Here is a 21,171-nt window from a genome sequence, read left to right on the forward strand (position 1 = left end):
TGCCCAGAGTGATTTCTACAACCTGTCATATTTCCTACATAAAATCATTGAGATGTATTTTGACTAGAAAGGGGGACCTGAAGCCCGAAGTTGAACCCATAAAGGACCAGTGCCCCCTGTAGTACCGTTCTTTAAGTCATGTTCAGAAATGGAAATGATTAAAACATTAAAGTAAACATCAGTTGACTTTTTTTCACACATGATTTTTTTGTTCATTAACATAATTTTTTTCCTGCTGCTGTACATTGAAATATGCAGTTTTGAATACATTTATTTATTTATTTGCGGTATCGTGTTCTTGTCATTGACAGCCTGGTCATGAGTTGGGAGGGGGTGTAAGCAGGCCTTTCACACTGAAGGGTCAACTCACTTTCAGAGTGTGCAGACTTTGGCAGGGACACTTCATCCATTTTCATTAATGCTGATGCTTAAAATACTGTAGACACAAAAAATAACATGCAACTATCACAGTCTTCTGCCTCTCATAGTTCAAGATTGTGTTTGAAACAACTTGTCTGAGGCATACTTTTTAGTCTGCATTTTAGCATTCCTAAAATTTCCACCTTTTCCCTTGTTTCCTCTCTGTTTCCCTCATGGCTGCTGCATAGATCTTGTAATATTTCAGACTTCATGTAATCTCTAATTAGACCATTGATTGTCAGGATTTAGAATCCAGGATTTTAAAGAATCTTACAGCAGCTGGTACACTTCAACATGTCTGCAGGGGGATTCTAGTTAACTATAACCTGTCGTCATCAGAAAAACTTTCTTTGAGTTTGTCTTCTTGACACAGCATCACTGAGATGATCCATTCTGGCTCACTGTGACGGACCGGATCAGCTGATCCCAGACGTGTGTGTGTCTGCAGGTTGTCCAACAGGATTCTTCGGTTCTCAGTGTTCTGAAGTGTGTCGTTGCCAGAACGGGGCGGATTGCGAGCACATCAGCGGGCAGTGTTCCTGCAGGACCGGCTTCATTGGGCCAATCTGTGAGCTCAGTGAGTGCTCAGCAGAGTTAGCTCCTCTCAGGTTTTAAAGACGTGTGAGTGTGTGTGACGTCAGCTCTTGTTTTCAGAGTGTCCTGCAGGAACATTTGGTTATGGCTGCCAGCAGCTCTGTGAGTGCATGAACAACGCCACCTGCGACTATGTGACGGGAACCTGCTACTGCAGCATCGGCTTCAAAGGCATCCGCTGCGACCAGGGTGAGGACAGAGGGAGCTCTGATTCTCCTGGATCCTTCAGACCAATCAGAACACAGAACCAAAACAACAGAGGAAAGTGACTGATGAGAGCTTCTTGTTTTAGTTTAAAGTTTCTCTTTCACAGAACAATCTGCAAGAGGAGGCTCTGAGAAGCATCTGTCATGTGAAAACAGGAAGGTTTAGGTTTAATGAATTGCTTTAGGGATATAAAACATTTTAATTTAAGTATTTCTTCTCAGCGGGTGTCAATCTGTAGCAAACAGACCAAAGGGCCAACAAAGGTGCTGCATAAAGAAACAAAAAACAGCGGTGGACCATGTCCTACCTGAATGAATTCACCACAGTTACAGAAACCATCATTATTACACAGAAAAGCTCTTCAACAGGGTGTTGTTGCACAGATGTATTTTATACAGCAAGCATTAACCTTTAATGCCCAACTATGAGCCTGGGACCAAGTTAAAAACATTTTAATCAACAATCATATCTTGTTTTCCTTTGCCCACAGCAGCAGCTTCAACACATTAATCTAATGAAGAGCAAAAATACAGGCAACCCAGTGTTCACCAGTTTTGAGTTCTTTAACATTTTTAGCTATGACCTTAAAAACACAGCAAAAGGATTGATCTTTTTTGAAAAAGAAAGAAAAAAGTCAATAAAAGGTGTTTGTCTCACCAACACTGATGGTTATTTGAAGATAAAATCCATCCTCCTTTCTTTTCTCAGCAAGAGTGCGATTACTTTGTTACACAGCACAACACTGGTGTGCCTCAGCTACAACTGTAAGTTCTTTTCTATTGCCATTGAGGCCATAAGTTGAGTCTGTCCAGTCATTTTTCTGACATACGCTTTGAGCTGAAGACTAGGACTTCAAACACAACACTGATCAGCTGACAATAACAGGCATTCCCAGCAACACAAAGTGCAGTGTTTATCAGAGGCTGTGAGCCATGGGTGCCATGGAAGCCATGCTTTCCTCACAATCTTAAGCTTTTCTTGAAAAGTCTGCAAGAATATCTGCAAGAACATCAGTTTTTTTCTCCTCCTTCAGCCATATTGGGTTGAACAAATAGCTGCTCCTGCACAACAATGTATTCTAGTTTCTGCAAGTCGTTACTGAAGTCCTTTGCTAGCTCTGACTACCATGCTCCCTGACCATCCCATCACAGGACTTGAAAATGCTGATGTCTGCTGTTGGCCTGGTAGATGGCCTCCGTGTCGCCAACTCGAAATCTGATTGGTTAAAGCAACAATCTTGTTTTCATTTATTTTAAGCTACTGGAGCCTCACTAATGATTCTGAAGACCAAGAGGCAAATTTATTTGACCACAGCAATACATGATGGCTGAAATCTTCTTCTTCTTCCAGCTGTTCCCTTTTCAGGGGTCACCACAGCGAGTCCTCCTCCTCCATCTAACTCTGTCTTCTGTGTCCTCTATCCTCACTCCAGCTACGTCCACGTCCTCTCTAACTGCATCCATATGTCTCCTCTTTGTCTTTTTCCTGGCTCCATCTCTAACATCCTTCTGTCCCTCCTCTGCAGGTCCAAACCATCTCAGTCTGGCCTCTAACTTTATCTCCCAGTCCTTCAACCTGTGCTGGACCTCTGATGACCTCATTCCTAATCCTGTCCATCCTTGTCCCTCCCAAGGAGAACCTCAACATCTTCAGCTCTGACACTTCCAGTTCTGTCTCCTGTCTTTTTGTCAGTCCCACTGTCTCCAAACCATACAACACAGCTGTTCTCACCACTGTCTTGTAAACCTTTCCTTTGACCTTTGCTGCCACCCTTTTATCATAAATCCCTCCTGAAACTTTTCTCCATTCACTCCATCCTGCCTGGACTCTCTTCTTCACCTCTTTACCACACTCCCTGTTTTCCTGGACAGTGGACCCTAAGTCCTTGAAGTCCTGCACCTTTGTGACCTCTGCTCCTTGTAGCCTCACTGCTCCACCTGCCTCCCTCTCATTCACACACAGGTACTCTGTCTTCCTACTATTCCACCACCAGGTTTCTCAGTTTGTTGGGGTCTGGATGACACACCAAGTCCCTTCCTACCTGTCTCTCTAATCACTGTGGCTGTAGTAGTCCAGTCATCTGAAAGCTCTTTCTTACCACCCAGAGCCTTTAACAGCTCCTTTATGAACTCTTTACAACATTCTTCCTTCCTCAACTTCCACCATTTGGTCTTCTTCTCTTCCTTTTCTCTTTTCTTCTTCTTCACCACAGCAGTCATCCTACACATCACCATCTGATGCTGTCTGACCACGTTCTCCCCTGCCACAACCTTACAGTCCACAATCTCCTCCAGGTTACCTCTTCTACACAGAATGTACAGTGCCTTGCAAAAGTATCCCCCCCTTTGAATGTTTTCTGCTTTTATTGCTTTTATAAATCAGTCATGATCACTATGAACTGGTCTTCTTTACAAAAAATATTTAAAAAGAAAACCTTCAGTGTCAAAGTGAAACTAAATTTCTACAGTGTAATATCAATTAAATAAAAATATTTAATGTAAAAAAAAGTAGTTCCATAAATATTTACCCCCTTTAAAGTGACTGTCTTAAATTAACTTTGAGAAAAGATCATTTAAATTTACAAGTCAGTGCATGGACACTAAAAGATTTCCAAGAACCTAAACATTCCCAGGAGTTCTGTTAAATCCATCATCAGGAGATGGAAGGACTATGGGACATGTGTAAATCTACCAAGAGCAGGCCGTCCCCAAACTGAGTGATGGTGAAGAAGGAGAACTGAGACACCTGTGAGCAGTCTGTTGCAGATGTGCAATGAGTTATTACTTTTATTTATGTCTGTCCAGTGGTTCATGAAAAATGTTGCTAACACAGAAAAATACAAGCAATGAAAAAAGAAACAGACATATTCAGAAGAGGTTCTTGTAAATGTTTCCATCACCATGGTGCAGTGAATGTTTCACATGTTTAATGTCCATCAGATGTTTGCTGTTCAGCAGGATAACCTTTGTTAGAAACTACTGCAGATCTATAAGCTTTATTTTATAACACCAGGTTAAAAACACTTCCTCTTTGTTTTGGTTTGTTTTTTACTTTAAATCCTAAATTAATCAGAAGCTTTTATTTAGTTCATTTTAACTTTAAAGTTCTTATCAAGACAAATAGTTTAAATTCTCCTGGATTTGTGGGGGCAACCATGACTAAATATTATAATCAAGATGAAGAAAAATAAAAGATCCACTAACTGAGAACCTGCTGAGTCACTTGTTGCATGGTTAGTCAAGTCAGAGAGGGAAGGCAGTCTGGCCAACTTAGGGACTAAATAGCTTTAATATTCAGACTCCTTTAGTGACTCTTTATATATATACATTTATATATATATATATATATATATATATATATATATATATATATATATAAAAGTGACTAGCAACAGATCTAAGAACTTTTTCCTGGTCTTTTTTGATTCACTTTTGATGGTCCCAAACTCAGATAAAGGAGGAGGGCTGGATATTTAGGCTCCTGTTTCTTCCTCTCCTAAAGCATGCATATACATGGTCAATTGTGCAAATTAGTTGATTACATCAGTTAGAAAATTCTAGCAACTTTTATGACAGCCAGTAGCTAGGTTACTTACTCAGGACAAGCAGGCAGAAACACACACTACAAATTGAACCTCAAGCAAACTGAAGCCTTGTGAAAATGTTAAATTGTAAAAAAGTTCTTGAACTGTGAGCAACAGGGACTTTGTGTAAATTTACCTATGGAAGGAGAGTTTGGGTGTGTGCATTCTGGGAGGGTTTAAGAGAAACAGCTGTGAGAGACACACCAGGTGAAAGAAGACAAAAATGACTGTTTTTATGTAGAAACTGTATAAGAAGTGGAAAGTGTGAAAATAAGAAGTTTGTTTGCAAAGATTGTGGAAAGTTTAGATAGCTCTAAAGTTCAGTGTTTGACTTGTTTTTGTTCTAAGTTGAACATTTTGAGGCAAAATGTCAGTCCACAAATCATCAAACTTAACCTGTGCCTGTGTACAGACTGTTAAAGATATCAAAATGCCAGTTTGTTCATGTAAAGTCCAACTTTCTGTGATCCATTTCAACTTTGGATGATGTTTCTGCTCTGGAGTATATCTAAGCTGTCGAGCTCCAAAGAGGGCTGGCTTTCTCACTTGGTTTAACTAAATTCTACTGTTGTCCATGGAAATATATTTTTAACTTTTTTACAAATTTGATCTATTTCGTACAATGTACTACTATCATTCAAAGCCCACTTTTCCTGATCAAGCTGCACAATTTGATGGTTTTTGTACTTGCATTTCCAAAGCTGTAGAAGAAGTGAAACTTATGACAGAAATGATCCATAACTCAATGTTTATCCTTTGGCACCCTTAAAGAAACAGTCCAGTAAACTTTGAAATGATCTGTATAATAGTCAGGAATAGTTAGGACCTCATCAGCTGTGACACCGGTCGTATGGAGGAAGGTCAAAAGGTCTGATCAGGACATCTAATCAGTCTGAAAGGTTACTATTTGACAGAAGCTCACTTCAAACGTGACTATTTGCAGAGGAGGTTGCTGTAAATCAGAAGTGTGATGTGATGTGATGGTTGGAAGCTGCTCTGAGCAGTGTCTTGGGTCTCTCCACAGCGGCTCTGATGATGGAGGAGCTGAACCCGTACACAAAGATCAGCCCTGCTCTGGCCTCAGAGCGACAGTCAGCTGGTGCCGTCCTGGGCATCATCTTCCTGCTGCTGCTCATCATGGCCATGCTCGCTCTGGTGGTCTGGTTCCGGTACCGGCAGAGAGAAAAAGGCCAGCATGCACCCAACGTTACGTATACTCCCGCTTTGCACCTCAACTCCACCGACTACTCCCTCTCAGGTAAGATGACGGTGTCTCATCTGACTGGTGTTACAGCAGAACAAACATGTGACCCAAACTGAAGCTGCTGTTTTCTACCTGTTACCTCATCATCTTAGCTCTGGTTATCTGACTCAAGGAGAAAACAAATATTTTCCACTGACTGACATTTCTCTTTCTAGACTCATCAGCTGCAGTGTGCTTTGGTGTGAGGTTCAGACCTAAAGTCCTTTTTTCCAATGATCCAGACTTTCCTGTAATCTTTTAAAGAGGTCCTTCATAGTTTTTCTGTGTATCTCAGCTGTTTTGTCTCAGTTTGTCCTCATTCAGATCAGTGTTTGAACTCTGACCTCTGACCTCATTCAGATAGAAAAAGGCTCCTAAACTCAAGGTGTGAATCAGAATTGTGTTGAAACAGAACAGACTTTTTAACAAAGTTTCAATTGGACCTTAAGTCTCTTTGTCACTGAGGTCCAATTTGTTCCCATTTCTGCACTTGAAGCCATGAAAAACACAGAAAATAGTATCATAGCTCCTAAAAGATGATTCTCAAACAGAAAGCCTGCCATACAGTTGATGTTGGATCTCTCAGGCCCTGGTTCAGGTTTTCTGGTTTCTTAAAGACAACTTTTTATGACAACAAATTGAGGAGGAAGATTATTTTTTTGTTGAATCTTGAAATTAATGTCAAAATGTCCGAATGTTGAAATTAAAATAAAAATATTAATTAAAAAAAAAGTCTAAACAGTGTTTCCTCCACTGTGCTTCTGAACCCGATCGCATTTATTCAGTTTTTGATTCTTATTGTAGCTGAACTTTTACTGAGTAAACTACAAAATAACAACATAAAGCTTTTTCCTGAACCAATCCGAAGTTCAGTCTTTACTTCCCATATCTGTGAAACACGTCTTCCTTTAGTCTTTCACTGTAAGGGCCTGAAACTCCAGATGTGAGGCGGGGTGTTTGTGCTCAAAAAACTGGTTGCTGATTGAAACTTATTATGAAATAAAATCATTATTAAACATTTGACTCTCAGAGGTCTTTGTCCCAGTGATGGCTTGGATTAATCTTTTATTCTCAAAATGATAACTTTGCTCATTATTTCTGTTTTTTTCTTAACATTTCCACTTTATTCTCATCATTTCAACTTTATTCCCAACAAAATGACTTTTATGAAGTTTTGACTGTAATCTCAACATTTCAGTCTTACCCTCAACATTTCCACTTTAATCACAACTTTTGCACTTTAGTCTGGACATTTACATCATAATCTCAACTATTCAACCTGAATCTCAACATTTTAATTGAAGTCTCAATATTTTGATTTTAATCTCCACATTTTAACCCTAATCTTCATTTTTCTACTTTGATCTTGACATTTCTGCTATATTCTTGATGATATTGTCAATATCAACATTTTACCTTTAATACTGACATGAGAAGCCTAATTACATTTGAATCTTGAAACTGTGACATTAATCTTGAAATTAAACTTTATTCTTGACTTTTTAACTTTAATTTTGACATTTAATTTAATCTTGACATTTTGATTTTGATCTCAACATTTAGACATTAAACTCAGACACAAACAAAAATGCCAAATAAAAGTGCCAATATAACTTCCATCAATCATCAGTTTTTAGGCCCTAAACAACTTTCTTTTGTTCTCCAGTTCTTTACAGTTTCCTTAAGTCTGTTGAAGAAACAATGAAAACTATGTTAAATATATCAGGGGTTCAGCCAAAGTTAAAGAAAAACTCTGAAAGACGTTCAGAAGGTCTGGAGAACTATTGATGAAGACCCACTTTAATGGATTACAGGAAAGGAATGAAAGACAAAGACATGAGTGTTGTAGATTGAGCTGACATTGAGTTGGGATGTTTATGTGTGGTGGCAGCAGGGCTGCCATGTGCAGGTCTGCTCTCCTCTGCAGATTCTTCTCCTAGCAGTAACTCTGCAGCCGGCTGCTTCTCCAACCCCAGCTACCGGACTCTGGGGCCGTGCACGTACGCCGCGCATTACGCCAAGCCAGACAAGAGCTTTACCAAGGTGAGTCTGCAGAACAGCTGCTCACTGATAGTCTCATCCTGCAGCTGGGGTTGGACTTTCAGAGGCAGCTCACGGACATTAACATATTCCAGACTCACAGAGCCAAAGGTTTTTTAGTTTTTACCTAAAACAAAAGTCTATCTCTCTGTTATGGCTGTAATGATTGTTTCTGTGCTGACAAACTTCCAGTTTTTTAAAGCAACCGTTAAACTGTGTTTAATGTGCAAGAAGTAGACTGATAACATAAAATAATCAACATTAGGCTCATTCCAAATATTAATAATAATTATTGATCCATAAGTGTGTATAACTGATGTTTACTGCTTCATTAAAAAATATATATTTTTGTACACTTATAATGAATCACTGTCAGATGTTTTATTGGTGTATTAGAACCGTTCTTTTTCCAGTGAGGAATGAATATACGACATACAACTTTAATCATTTTTTAAAAATAAGACTGAACTCATCAGAGATTTTATCCAAAACACACAGGGTCAAATATGGCTGGTTAAATATAGCTCAACAAGTGTCACCTGGACCTGGTTTCTGGTATTATTCTGGCTGATATTTCACCTCTCTTCTTCTTGGCAGAATTGTTAGAGTTCATTTAAATTGGTTGGTCTTCTGATCCAGACCTGCCTTTTAATAAAAGTCAACGCATTTTCCATCAGGTTGGGGTTTGTGAGATTTAGGTGCATGTTTTAGACAAGCTTGAAGGTGTGGCTTCTTTGTTTTTGTTGGCACCCTCTCAGTCCATGGTGATGTCAGACTGGTTTCAGGGTGGACAGGGACGCTGGGGTTTGTAGTCCATGGCAGGTTGAGTCTTGGTTGTTCCTCAAGATCTAAACCAGTTTCCTTTGATTTGAGGGGTATAGGTGAGTTTTGTCAATCCAGTGAGTGCTGTCAAACAAATCCTTTTATTCTGGCAAAGAGAAACTACCAGCTGTAGTCGATCATGATCACTAACAGGAAGTCAATAGGTCTTTTTAACTTACAAGATGTTTTAGAGCCTTTAGAACCACATATTAACAGATTTAGATGCATATATGGATATATTTGAGTTTCTGACTGCATCTGTATGTTGGAAAACTAATCATCAAATCTCCATTAAAGCGTCCACATTTAGCTGCTGTAATCGTCATTAACAACATTTCTAAACTTTACAGCTAGTGTTTATTTCACACTAAATCTGTAAGCAGTCTATTCCCTGCTGCACACAGCTTTTACACAAAGCCAACCTGCAGCAGAATCCAATCTTTTACTTGATTTAATTTATCCACATTTCAGTGAAAAACAAACACAAAGTTGCTAAAAATCAACGGACCTGGCAATCCTGATAAGCTCCCTAAATCCACTTCAGCTTCTTGTTTACCTGCAGTTTAAGAGCAGAAATCCTGCATTATTGGTTTGTCTGTTCTAACATGTTCTCTGTGTTTTGTTATTTCCAGATGAAGACAAAGAAGAGATTCAGGAACAGTGCTCCAGAGTGGGGAGCTTACTGCAACCTCAGTGATCTGGGTCTGTTGGATTTCTACCTTCTGCCTCAGCTCACACACACATCCCAGCTTCTCAGTTGGTTTGAAGTTTGTGTTGCGTGTTGATCTGTTCGAACCACAGTTGATCAGGCACACAGGAAATGATTACACAAAGGATGATAATGTGTCTGTGTGTTTGTGTGTTTCTCTGTTACCAAATTATCTCATGAACCACTGAACACAAACTTGGAGAAAGTAATTATTGGATGTGTATTTACAACTTATTATTTCTTAAAATGCTGCAGCCAGCTAACCTTGAAAGAGCAAAAACTACATGTAACTGGGTCAATTCTACAGATATTGACCTAAATGCTGGTGCTGTAGTAGCTGAAACTGAGCCCCAGCATATATTCTCAACACTAACAGATTGCACAAAGTCTTTGTTTAAAATTTTGCTATTAACTATTTGAAGTTAGCTTTTTCCTGTCTGTTAGCAAAATATCTTATGAACCATTGGACAGATTTTAAAGAACCCTTTAGGAAGTATTCATTTGATGTAGATCTATAAGTGACTAACTAATTCAAGAAGGACACCCCAGCTAATCAAGATTAGCCATCACAAAAATGACTGTCTGTTTCTCAAATATTGTGCTAAAGCTTGAAGTGTTATAAGCTGAGAGTTATGTTATGATGTTATTGTTATTGTCAAGGTATGATCAACTCAATGTCAATGTTGCTCATCCAGGCCTCCACAAAAAAAGGACACAGTTCCACATACTGTCCTGGGCAAAGGAGAACCACACCTCTTCAGTTCTAGGATTTTCATATCAAGATGTAATATAAGATCTGTTTTTTTTTTACCAGGTTCTAATATAATTCTAATCTAACTTCAAGTGAACAAAAATACACAACAGATAGCACAATGAAATTATTGATTAAACAAAACCGATGTTAAAGCTGTGAGTGAAAACCTGGTTCCAGCAGCTTGTAGAACCTCCTTTAGCAGCAGTAACTCTCATTAGAGGTTTTCTGTAGGACTTTATAAGCCTCTCTCATGGTTGTGGAGGAATGTTGGTCCACTCTTCTTTCCATTGTTGTTTCAGTTCATTGAGGGGTGCAGAGTTTGGTTTCTGCTCAGCTCTCTAAGGTCCCTTCCATACTCCATGTGAAGTCACAAAGTCAGCTCTTATTCATGTTGTTTGACGAAAGTTGCATACTTTTTGTTTGTGAAGCAGCTCTGCCCACTGCTTCATGACACAAGAGAGGTTTGTTTTGTGTGATTGGTTAGAAGTTGTTGTGGGCGTGTTTATATAGAAAAGCCAGTGATCTTTAAAGGAGTCATTTTGCTTCTACTGCTCCGCTGAGAAGCAGCTGGCTGAGACAGAGACACAGGCGTCTCTTCATGCTGTGACTGTCTCACTCAGTTTAACTGACATGTCGGGCCAGAAGGGAAGCAAAAATCTGTAAAAGAACAGGAAAGTTAAGAAGCCGTTTTAATGCTGTAGGAGGAGGGAGGAGCCTGGGAGTTCTGATCCGAGTGTCTCGTAGACAATGAAAGGTGTGACTCACCACCATGTGACCTCGAACTGACTTCTTGACTTCTTATGGAATATGTTGGAGCTTTGAAGGTCCCACCACAGCACTTCAATCTGTTCTGGACTTTAACTGGACCACTGTAGCACCTTGATCCTTTTCTTCTTCAGCCGTTCTGTTGTAGATTAGCTGCTGTGTTTGAGATCATTGTTCTGTTGCATCATGACTCAGTTTGGTCCGAGCTTCAGCTGTCAGACAGATGGTCTCACATCTGAGAGGAGTTCATGATCGACTCAATGACTGCAAGGAGCCCAAACCATCAGCCCTCCACCTCCGTGCTGACAGTTGGTATGAGGAGTTTGTGCTGATGTGCTGTGTTTGCTGCTGTGCATTGTGGGTAAACATCTGTACTTTGGTCTCATTTAGTTCCAGATGTCTTGTGGTTTGTTCAGATGAAACTTTACAAACCTACATCATTCTGCTATGCTCTTTTTAAAGAGAAGAGGTTTTCTATTGCAACCTCTCCACACAAGCCATACTTGTTCAGTCTTTTTCTAATTATCCTTTACTGACCTTTAACCTGCTAAGTGAGGACTGTACAGTCTGAGATGGAGCTCATTCCTCTGAACACTGCACGGTCTGACCTGATGGACACCAAATATTTTGGAGTTGACCTTTGACCCTTCCTATATTGCTGGGCAGCAACAGTTGCTTCTCTAAGGTAAAGATTATCTGACTGTTAATGTTCTCTTGTTTCTGTGCAGGCATCTACTGCATCGACCGGCGCTTCAGTTACTATGTGGAGCCATGCTGCAGAGGTACAGTGTGACCTGCACTGTGACCTGACCTCTTCGTCCCAGCCAAACCTCATGCTTGCACAGTTCCTTTGACCTGTCATGGCCTCCACTCCTCCTGAACCTGAGCTTTTGCTCCTCTTTTTTAAATCTTTAAATCTGTGGCTTGTTGATATGTTGTTGTTTTAAGACTAACCCTAACCCTGAATGTTGCTGATTCAAAGCTGATTTCCAGTCATGACAGGTGTTTGTGTCTCTGCAGGATTACTCTCCTTCTTCTGTGTTTCACCTCCTCACCCTCAGACCCTCATCACTCCTTACTCCGCAGTAACTCTGTGTTTTTCATGATGGGAATTCCATTTTCAGATTATGTCCACCAATGCTACATAGGTTTTTTTCTGCTAAGCTTTGGAGCTGTCAGTGATGGGTTTCTTCTTCTGTTCTTCCAGACTACATGAAGGGCTCATTGTCCAGCACCTGCTCCCTGAACAGTGAGAATCCTTACGCCACCATCAATGACCCCCCAGCTCTGAGCAAACACTCAGAGAGCAGCTACGTGGAGATGAAGTCTCCGGCTCATCGTAAACACATGACACACTGCTGCTCCCCTGCCATTATCCCCACCAAGAACATCTATGACATGGGTACATCTGTTTTCACCTGGCAGAACAACAAAAAACATTTTATTTAAGCCTCATTCAGGGCAGTCACTAAATTCTGAAACCCCAATAATGACCCCAAGATGACACTCTATATTGCCAAAAGTACACATCCCTACTAACATAACATGATGTTGTCAAAGTCAAAGTCTCTTTATTTGTCTCCAATGGGAGACATTTTTCCTGGACAGAGGGGTTACACTGCACAGACACATTGCACTCATCCATAACATCACATAAATAAATTAATAAAATAATAATAAAAACACTGCAACAGATGCTCCTCCAAACTCCAAGTACCTTTTTGAAGAGCTAAACTAATAAACCAGGACATGGTTATCGAGGTAGCTTTGTATTCTGTTCATTCCAAGCTCTGTGTTTATTGATAACTTGAACTCCTAAAGAAAGGAATGAATCCTTGTACTGGTTATGCTTACAGAGAAAAACTCAGTACCTGCATCCACACTCAGAGTGCAGAACATGAGAATATCTGTTCAAATACAGTCTGCCTGTCTGAGGATAGTCTTGGCCCACCCTTTGCAGGTATAACAGCTTCAACTCTTCTAGGCAGGCTTTCCACAGGTTTAGGAGTGTTTATGGGAGTTTTTGACCATTCTTCCAGAAGCTGATCTGTGAGGTCAGAAACTGATGTTGGATGAGAAAACCTGGCTCACAGTCTCTGCTCTAATTCAACCCAAAGATGTTTTATCAGGTTGAGGTCAGGACTCTGTGCAGCTCAGTCAGGTTCTTCCACACCAAACTCCCTCATCCATGTCTTTATGGACCTTGCTTTGTGCTCTGGTGCTCAGTCATGTTGGAACAGGAAGGGGCCATCCCAGACTGTTCCCACAAAGTTAGGAATGCCACATACAGGCCTGGTATAGTAACTAGAGTGTTTGGATTGTTTTCTGTGTTTCTTGGGTGTATGGAAATATTTTTAGAAACAGTGCCATGTTAACAAGGAAAAACACTGTTCTGGAAATTCAGCGTTACTGTCCACCCAGGAAATTAAACTCTCAGAAAATAATCCTTGGATGTGCATCCACAACTGATGAACCTTTGGAGTCAACCCAAATCAAAATGACCACCACAGCAAATTCACATAAGCACACACAAAAATGATTATAACTTTACAAATATTTAGCAAAGATTTTGTGTAGTAGTAGCTGAGAGTGATCCCTAATACATACTTCCTCTGAACATGACACAAAATCACATAAGAATGCATATGACTTTATTTTCAGGGTTTAACCAAAATGGTTATAAGGCAACAAAACAGAAAAAATACCAGGACATGCCCTGATTTGTATGTTTTAGATGATGGAAGATTTTGTTTCCCTCCATCAGAACCAACCGTCAGCGTCATCCAGGGTGCCGGAGCTGCACTGGTTCCTGTTTTCCCTCAGAACCCGTACGACCTGCCCAGGAACAGCCACATCCCAAGCCACTACGACCTGCTGCCGGTCCGGCCCAGCCCATCCCACACCCACAGCCCCCCGCTGCCCGGCAGCCCCACCAGCTCGCTGCTCTGAGTCCCCGGACTGGGACACCCCAGTCCAAGCAGGTGGACGCTCAGAGAACGGAGCAACAAATGTGCTTTTATTCATCTGTGTGTGCAGAGTTCTGACTGTGATGCTGTTTGAGATTTTATCATCCTAAAGTATCAAACAGTAAGTTTTGTAAATTTGCCATCATCTAAGGAAACCTCCACATGCACACAGGTGGAGGCTCTTCAGGTGCACCAAGCTCAGAGAAACTAAGGGGCAGAGATGATTGTGTAAATCTGCCTCAATGGGATGACTTCTAACATGAAACTGTGACTTTTATACTTTGTCCTGTAAACAAACATCTCATGGACGTTACGGTTCACTGTCCTGTCAGGTTTAGACAAACATGGATCAGATCTTTTCCTCACAGCGGGACTGAGAACGATTCAAACTGTACAGTTCTGATATTTTTACACAGTTTCTTATTTTCTGTTTACATGTTTAAAAGTCCTGCCAGAGTTCATATTTCCTCTCTGGAATGGTATGTTTTTGTATTTTCTGTAGACAAAGTGCTGTTTTAAACGTGAGTATTGTGCTTTTCCTTTGTTGTTTCAGACCTAATACACATGCATGCCAAAGATTGTTCTAGATCAAATAGTTAGTCAGCAAAATATTTATGGTTTGTTTTTTTTGCTTTTTTTGTGTGTTGCAAATGTTCTTTGATACAGATAGATTATTGTCATGTGACTTGATGCACTGATGTTTTTGTCCCCATAGAAAGCAGTGAGATTTAGTTGAACCAAGTAAGAAAACCCCTTCCTTTTTGGAGCGCTACAGCTCAGACAGACTTCACAGAAACATCAGTCAAAGTTTAAATACGTCATTTTGATCTTTAATAGTTTTTACACAGTCACAAATTGTAAGAACCTCCACAGATTTTTGGAGCTTTTGTTCAATGTAAGGTTGTGATGATGTCACACTCTAACTTTGAACTGTCTGAACTTCCCAACATTTTGGCAAACAAACTCTTCTTATTTCCATAAATGTTACATTTTTGTATGGTTTATGCATCAAAACGAAGGTAGTTTTGTCTTCTTTCACCTAGTGTGTTTCACACAGCTGTAGGACTTGTGCTTTGCTCTCAAATCCCACCAGAGTGCAGAGTGTGCACATCCAGACTCTCATTGGCTTCTATTCTGTCTGAGCTCAGAGTTTTCTTCTGCATAAAAATACATTTACACATATGACCACCAGAGGTTTTAATACATCTCATGGTTTTCACCTAGTGACTGAGTTAGACTTACTTTTTGACCTTCTGGTTTGTGCCTAAGAACAAGAATCACCATGGGAACCAGCAACAGAGTAGATTCTGAGTCAGAGCCTTTTCTAATGTTCAGTTGGTTTATTGGTTTTATTATTCCTTCTAGGGCTGAGCATTTGGAGTACATTCATGTTGGGTTTTCCCCACTTTGTTTCAGCATTTTTCCCCTTACCTGTAAATTATTGAGCAATTCAAATCCAAACCTGAACAGGCTGTGATGCATCCTGATTGGCTGCAGTTCATCTCATTGATTTCTACCAAGGAAAGCCTCTGAGTTCCTGTCAGCTGTCAGTCAGACAGTGCTTTTGTATTTTTGTTCAAATTAGCAACAATTTTGGTTAAAAAAAATAATTGTTGGTAATTTAAACAAATAGATTACAAAAATGTTAGTGTATATATTATAATCAAAATGACAGAAATACTGTAAGATAATTATCGTCAATCATCACACCACTCCTTTGTTGTTTAAAATTTGAAATATGGACTCTTGGATCATTCTTAAAATCAACAAATACAGCAAATTTAAGTTAAGAAAGAAATCACAAACTTACACAGCTTCACACAGCCAAAATTGCCCAATTTTCTGAACAAGCATACACGCTGATTCTGCGCCCTAAGAGCAACTGATCCTGAGTCATGAGTTCCCATTTCTTATTTCTGGCTCTGCGATAAACCACCACAGCCATGCAGCAGCATTGATACGTTAAATGCTCAATCAGTGTGTGTGTTTACTTTTTTAATTGCATTATTTACTGGTTCAGTGAGATTTTGTCAGAAATCCTAAAGTTAAGATTCCTAACTGAACTAATAAAAGCTGTCAGTGGTGACGCCTTTCTACTGAGAGCCAGCTTCTTCCTACGTGCGTTCTCACTGGGGCTGTAATCATCAGGAAAATAAATGTTTTAAGACACTGTTCCTGCAGGTCTCAACACTTGTCAGATCATGTGCGGTGACAATAATGTTAGAACGTCTGCTGTCAGCGTGACGAAGCTGCCTGGAGCTCCTAAACATCAGCTCAAACCTGGTGGCACACATCTGGAGTAACTCCTTGGTTAAACCAAAGTAATCCCAAATCTGAGCTGTTGTCTTCTTGTTGGGCACATTCCTCCACAGCAGTAAGGACAATAGGTTTTCACCCAGTCTTACCCACTGCACCAAAAATAACAAAAATAAAATGCCTGTGCCATTTCAATGCCTGTGTCACCAATCAGCAGCTGCTTGACTGAAAATTATTTAACCTATGTCTCAACCCAAATTCCAACTTGGCCGTCACTGTAAATCCTGTAAAATCTGACCTTTAATGTTGGTGAGAACTGAGTAAAAGTCTCTGCAGAATTCAGTATTTACAATCTAAAAGAAGCAAACAGGAGGTGGTTTTAAAATAAAGCTGATATCTGCTTGAATAGAAGAGTCTGAGATTATTACAACATAAATTTCCTGTTGGGCTGCCGAGGAAAAAGCCGAAGAGTGTTGGAGTTTCAGGCAGGAGCTGCTTTGGAGACATTTTCTAACTATATAATAAAATCTCCGAGGTTTTAAACTGAAACATGATTAAATGAGTTTCCAACCTGCTGAGGCAAGTTTTGTTTTGTTTTTTAGTATAAAATACTCATTGAGCCTTAATCAGTTTATTTTAAAATCATCAAACAAATCTCTGAGACTCTTTTTTTAATAATGTAAGAATTCTTGAATAACAAAACTATGTTTTCCATCATTCTGTTTACAACAACAAAAATGAATAAAGCCTGTTCAAATTCAGGAATTGGGAACATGATCACATGTTGGACTTTTTGAAAACCCCTAGGGGAAAGACTGAAAACTGTGGTTTAAGTCAATTTAGTGAAAATGATTCATGCATATGAGCCCATGTGTGCAAAACCTGTCAAAGGCTGGAGGATCCGACAGAACAACCTGAAAACCTTCAGAATTTTACAGTTTAAGTAGCAGTAGTTCACATAGCTGACTCTCTAATTAAACACAAGTTGTAAAAGATAAGGCACTTAAAGTGAGAAATGAGAGTTATGGTGTTTGAGGTAGGCAGAAATGGTGGCTCCACCATCATGGAACCACAGTCTGGTCCAGCCTAGACTGAGACAGCCTTGTTTATAGGGATGGGAGAACCTGCAGTCCAGAAGAGAGCCTAAAGATCCACCAGGACACTGATGCTCAAAACTCAGTATTACCATTATTATGACAACTACTTGTTTGTCCAAATCAAAAATGAGTCCTCCTGTTTCAATGAGACTACCTGTACTACTAAAGGTTAAATGAAAAAATAAACATTATATTCATATTTGACAAAAACAAGCCAACTATTGTATCCATCTAAATGCCTAATTCCAACCTGAGAAACCAACACAAGAGTGAGGCCCTGAGAACCCCTGCAAACGTTTTGAGACATTTTTGGGAACTCCCGTGGTTTGTTGCCAACAGTTGCTGCTTATTGAGTTACTAGATGAACACAGACACAGATGACTGAATATCTTTAACCGGGCCGTCTTTGGGTCACAGTGCCTCGTGGTAATGACCAAAACACCCAAGGTCCACTACTAAGGATCTGTCCCAAAACTCTAACCAACCTCTAATCAGTAAATAAAATCATAATTTTATCAGTCTTCACATGAAGTTCATCATGGAACCACCTGTTCTTTTCAGAAGGGATGGTTCCATGCAGTCACAGCTGAGAACAGCACCAAATACAAACACTGCAGTTTGGGCTTCTCTTCTGCCCCATGACAAATGAATATTTATCACTGTTTGACACCTTTTGTTGCTATCAGATCTTAGAAATAGTACTTCACTGACGATATTTAGGCAGCCACTAACATGTTGGTTAACCATAGTCCACTCCAGCTTGAAGAGGGGTTTCTGAAATATTCTGTTCCACTTTTGTTTCAAGTAGTTTCCATTTGCTGCCAAGATCCTAATTAGCATCATTTTTGACTACTGTTACTTTTTATGTTTACATCACAGTTCAGCTTAAGACCATTATAGTGAATTAACTTATTTAACTTGTAAATAGTTATCAAGATTTCTTCTTCATAACCACCAGTGGCACGAGTACCACAGTTTGAGAGCCATGGTATTAGTAGATATTAGGTAAGTCAGTTTGTTGAGTAATATACAACCTGACTTTCCTGATATTATAAAGAGGCAGACACAACATTATTTACTTATATAAACCATTCATGTGAATTTCACTGAAAGAAGACTTGTGTTTTTCACTCTGCACAATAAAAACAGACAGATTTTATCTGTGTTACGCTAATAACCAGATCCCAGAAAGGGGTTTAGATTTCAAAGACACTGAGCTTTAGCATTGACTCCAAAGCTTTTTATCAGTTTCAGATTAAATCTATAAGACAAGGTGTGCAATAAGTGAAGGTTGTCATCTCTGTTCAGCTATGGCAAGCAGCAATAACATGACGACAATCAGATGTAAATAGCTGTGTTTGGTTTCTTACCTGTAGTTCATTTGCTTTTTTCTTCATTTGTAAACCAGTTAAAGTTTCAGCAAACAGTTTGAGTGCTTCTTTTGTTTGTTTCTTCAAGACTTTAAACTTAATAAACTCATAACTCAGACTGAGTGGTGCCATGATTTGTCAGCTTCAAACTGTTTCTGGTTGTGAGAGAATTTAAAGAGGTGATAAAATTGATTGTTATTAACCAATAAAAAAGTTTCTAAAGTGATACTTTTACACTCACTAGCATTTCCGAACTGCCTTCATTCTTGGTGGCATCAATTCAATAAGATGTTGAAAACATTCCTCAGAGGTTTTGGTCCACATTGACCTGACAGCATCAGGTCATGCAGCTGCTGCAGATTTATCAGCTGTACATCCATAATGTGTATCATGTACTGTATATTCAGCTCCTCAAAGGACAAGGTTTGATGGATGTGGTTAGTTCAGCTCCTGGTGAAAACTACAACCTAAAGTCTGGTGACTGACATTGGAGTTAATGTTCTGAAGAGGACCACCTGAAATACAAACCTTCAATAGAAGAACCTTCCACTGTCTGGGTGGAAACTCCTTGAAGCCTGTGTGACATCATTGTAAAGCTCGGGGGTTCTCCTTGTTAAATGTGGGACCAAAAAGAAAAATGTGTTTTCAGACCAGTAGTTTTTAAACAAAACTTGCTTCTTCTTCTGTTTCCGTTTCCCTGATAAACACTATGACAGTGACCTCCTCAGTGTTCTTCAGCGGTCTGCCACAGCTGGCCCCGCCTCCTTCTATGTGTCTGCCACAGCTGGCCCCGCCTCCTTCTATGTCACCAACCAAGGAGGTAACTCCGCCCACACAATCACCTCACTTTGGGATTCTGACACAAAAACTCTAAAAACAAGTCATTAACGTTTTAAATCAGAGAAATAGACCACTGGAGGGTTTTATGATGGTATTTAGGTAAAGGAGAAATATGAAAAGTCATTATTTTGATGTTTTTTTTTCCATTTCAGCTTTAAAGGTTTGTCCGCTGAGTGTTTCACAGGCATAAACACACAGAACATATATGTGAGCGAGAAGATAATTACCTGAGCAAACAAGGAAGTAGCTGCCCTGTTAGGGCCTTGGCAGAGTACATTCATTGTACACAGGACATTAAGAAGACTGCTTCATGTCTGGCATTTTGGGCTTTATCACTCAAACAGGCACACAAAGTATTTAACAAACTTATGCTAACGTGGACCATTTTGGTGACTAACAGCAGTTCTGTTTTTATCAAATTGTTGGGGTCATCACAAATTTCCCCACCATCCATGTACTGACAAAACTTGCTCAAAAGTAATTCCTCCAAATCATACCATACAGCAGCGGTTCCCAAAGTGTGGGGCGGTGCCACAGGTGGGGCGCAGGAAGCAGTATGGATGAACAAAAAAAAAAAACCAGTTACACTAAAGAGTTTCACTGCAAAGATGGTTTGTAGTTGGTTTTGTTGCAACCTGAAGTGTGAAATAAACTTCAGTGGAGTTTGAAAACAAAATATGTGTTTATGTCTGGTTGAACGATGTGTGTGCTCAGTTGATTTGTTTTCTTTTTTGGGGTGGGGGGTTATTGTAATCCATAGGGGGGCCCAGAAGAAAATCTTTGGGAACCACTGCCATACAGTATCATTTCTGAAGGGGGCTCTCTGTTAAGTATCACTGTAAGACGTAGCGGTGAGAAGAATGAAACAAGTTCAAACCTGAAACTCATCAATTGGTATCCTCATCTTCAGAACAACCTTAAGCGCTGAGAGAAGGAATGGAAATGTTACAAAGTTAAAAAAACGTTACTGAAACAACTTTTACTGGAATGTGTTGCAGCCTGAAAAACAGGAATGAATGGATATTAACAAACAAGGCCATAATAGAAATTGTAAATTATCTTGAACTTATGAAAGTCAAAGTAAATATAAAGATTACTACTTTTTTCTCCCTCAATTTTACTCATTTTTTTCTTCACCAAAAAGCAAAATAATAAGTCTGTGAACACTGAAATGTTTATGACTGGTGCGCTTTATTAAGATAAACTGATAACTTAAGTTATTGACACAATTGTACAATTCATTGGTCTATACAAAACATAAAACCATTCAGTTTGACCCTTTGCTCACATTTTACCCTTCAGATTCATTGAAATGACATCATTTCATTCTCGTGTTTTCACTGAAATTACAGTCAGTTACAGAATTCAATATAGTAATACAAAAAAGAAAAATTAAACACAGTTATTAAAAAATCAACAAAGAAAAGAATGGAGAAACATGATCAGGATCAGAAGTCGCTCTCAGAGCCTGGAGGTTCAGCTGGGCTCACTTGCTCCAGAACTAC

At 39.6% G+C, this 21,171-nt stretch overlaps 1 protein-coding gene across 1 annotated transcript in view; it reads left to right on the forward strand.

Annotated features, from left to right (window-relative positions):
- LOC108249366 (multiple epidermal growth factor-like domains protein 11) overlaps nucleotides 1-18,944 on the forward strand; it is a 254,217-nt gene extending 235,273 nt beyond the window's left edge. The window contains exons 18-25 of the mRNA XM_037979947.1: nucleotides 869-997; nucleotides 1,075-1,203; nucleotides 5,829-6,062; nucleotides 7,942-8,090; nucleotides 9,542-9,611; nucleotides 11,866-11,919; nucleotides 12,345-12,539; nucleotides 13,902-18,944. Of these exons, the coding sequence (XP_037835875.1) occupies nucleotides 869-997; nucleotides 1,075-1,203; nucleotides 5,829-6,062; nucleotides 7,942-8,090; nucleotides 9,542-9,611; nucleotides 11,866-11,919; nucleotides 12,345-12,539; nucleotides 13,902-14,086 (1,145 nt within the window). The 3' untranslated portion in view covers nucleotides 14,087-18,944. The remainder of the gene's footprint in view (nucleotides 1-868; nucleotides 998-1,074; nucleotides 1,204-5,828; nucleotides 6,063-7,941; nucleotides 8,091-9,541; nucleotides 9,612-11,865; nucleotides 11,920-12,344; nucleotides 12,540-13,901) is intronic.
- The last annotated feature ends 2,227 nt before the right edge of the window (nucleotides 18,945-21,171 follow it).

Source organism: Kryptolebias marmoratus, linkage group LG15 (genome assembly GCF_001649575.2).
Source record: "Kryptolebias marmoratus isolate JLee-2015 linkage group LG15, ASM164957v2, whole genome shotgun sequence".
Taxonomy (NCBI): Eukaryota; Metazoa; Chordata; class Actinopteri; order Cyprinodontiformes; family Rivulidae; genus Kryptolebias; species Kryptolebias marmoratus.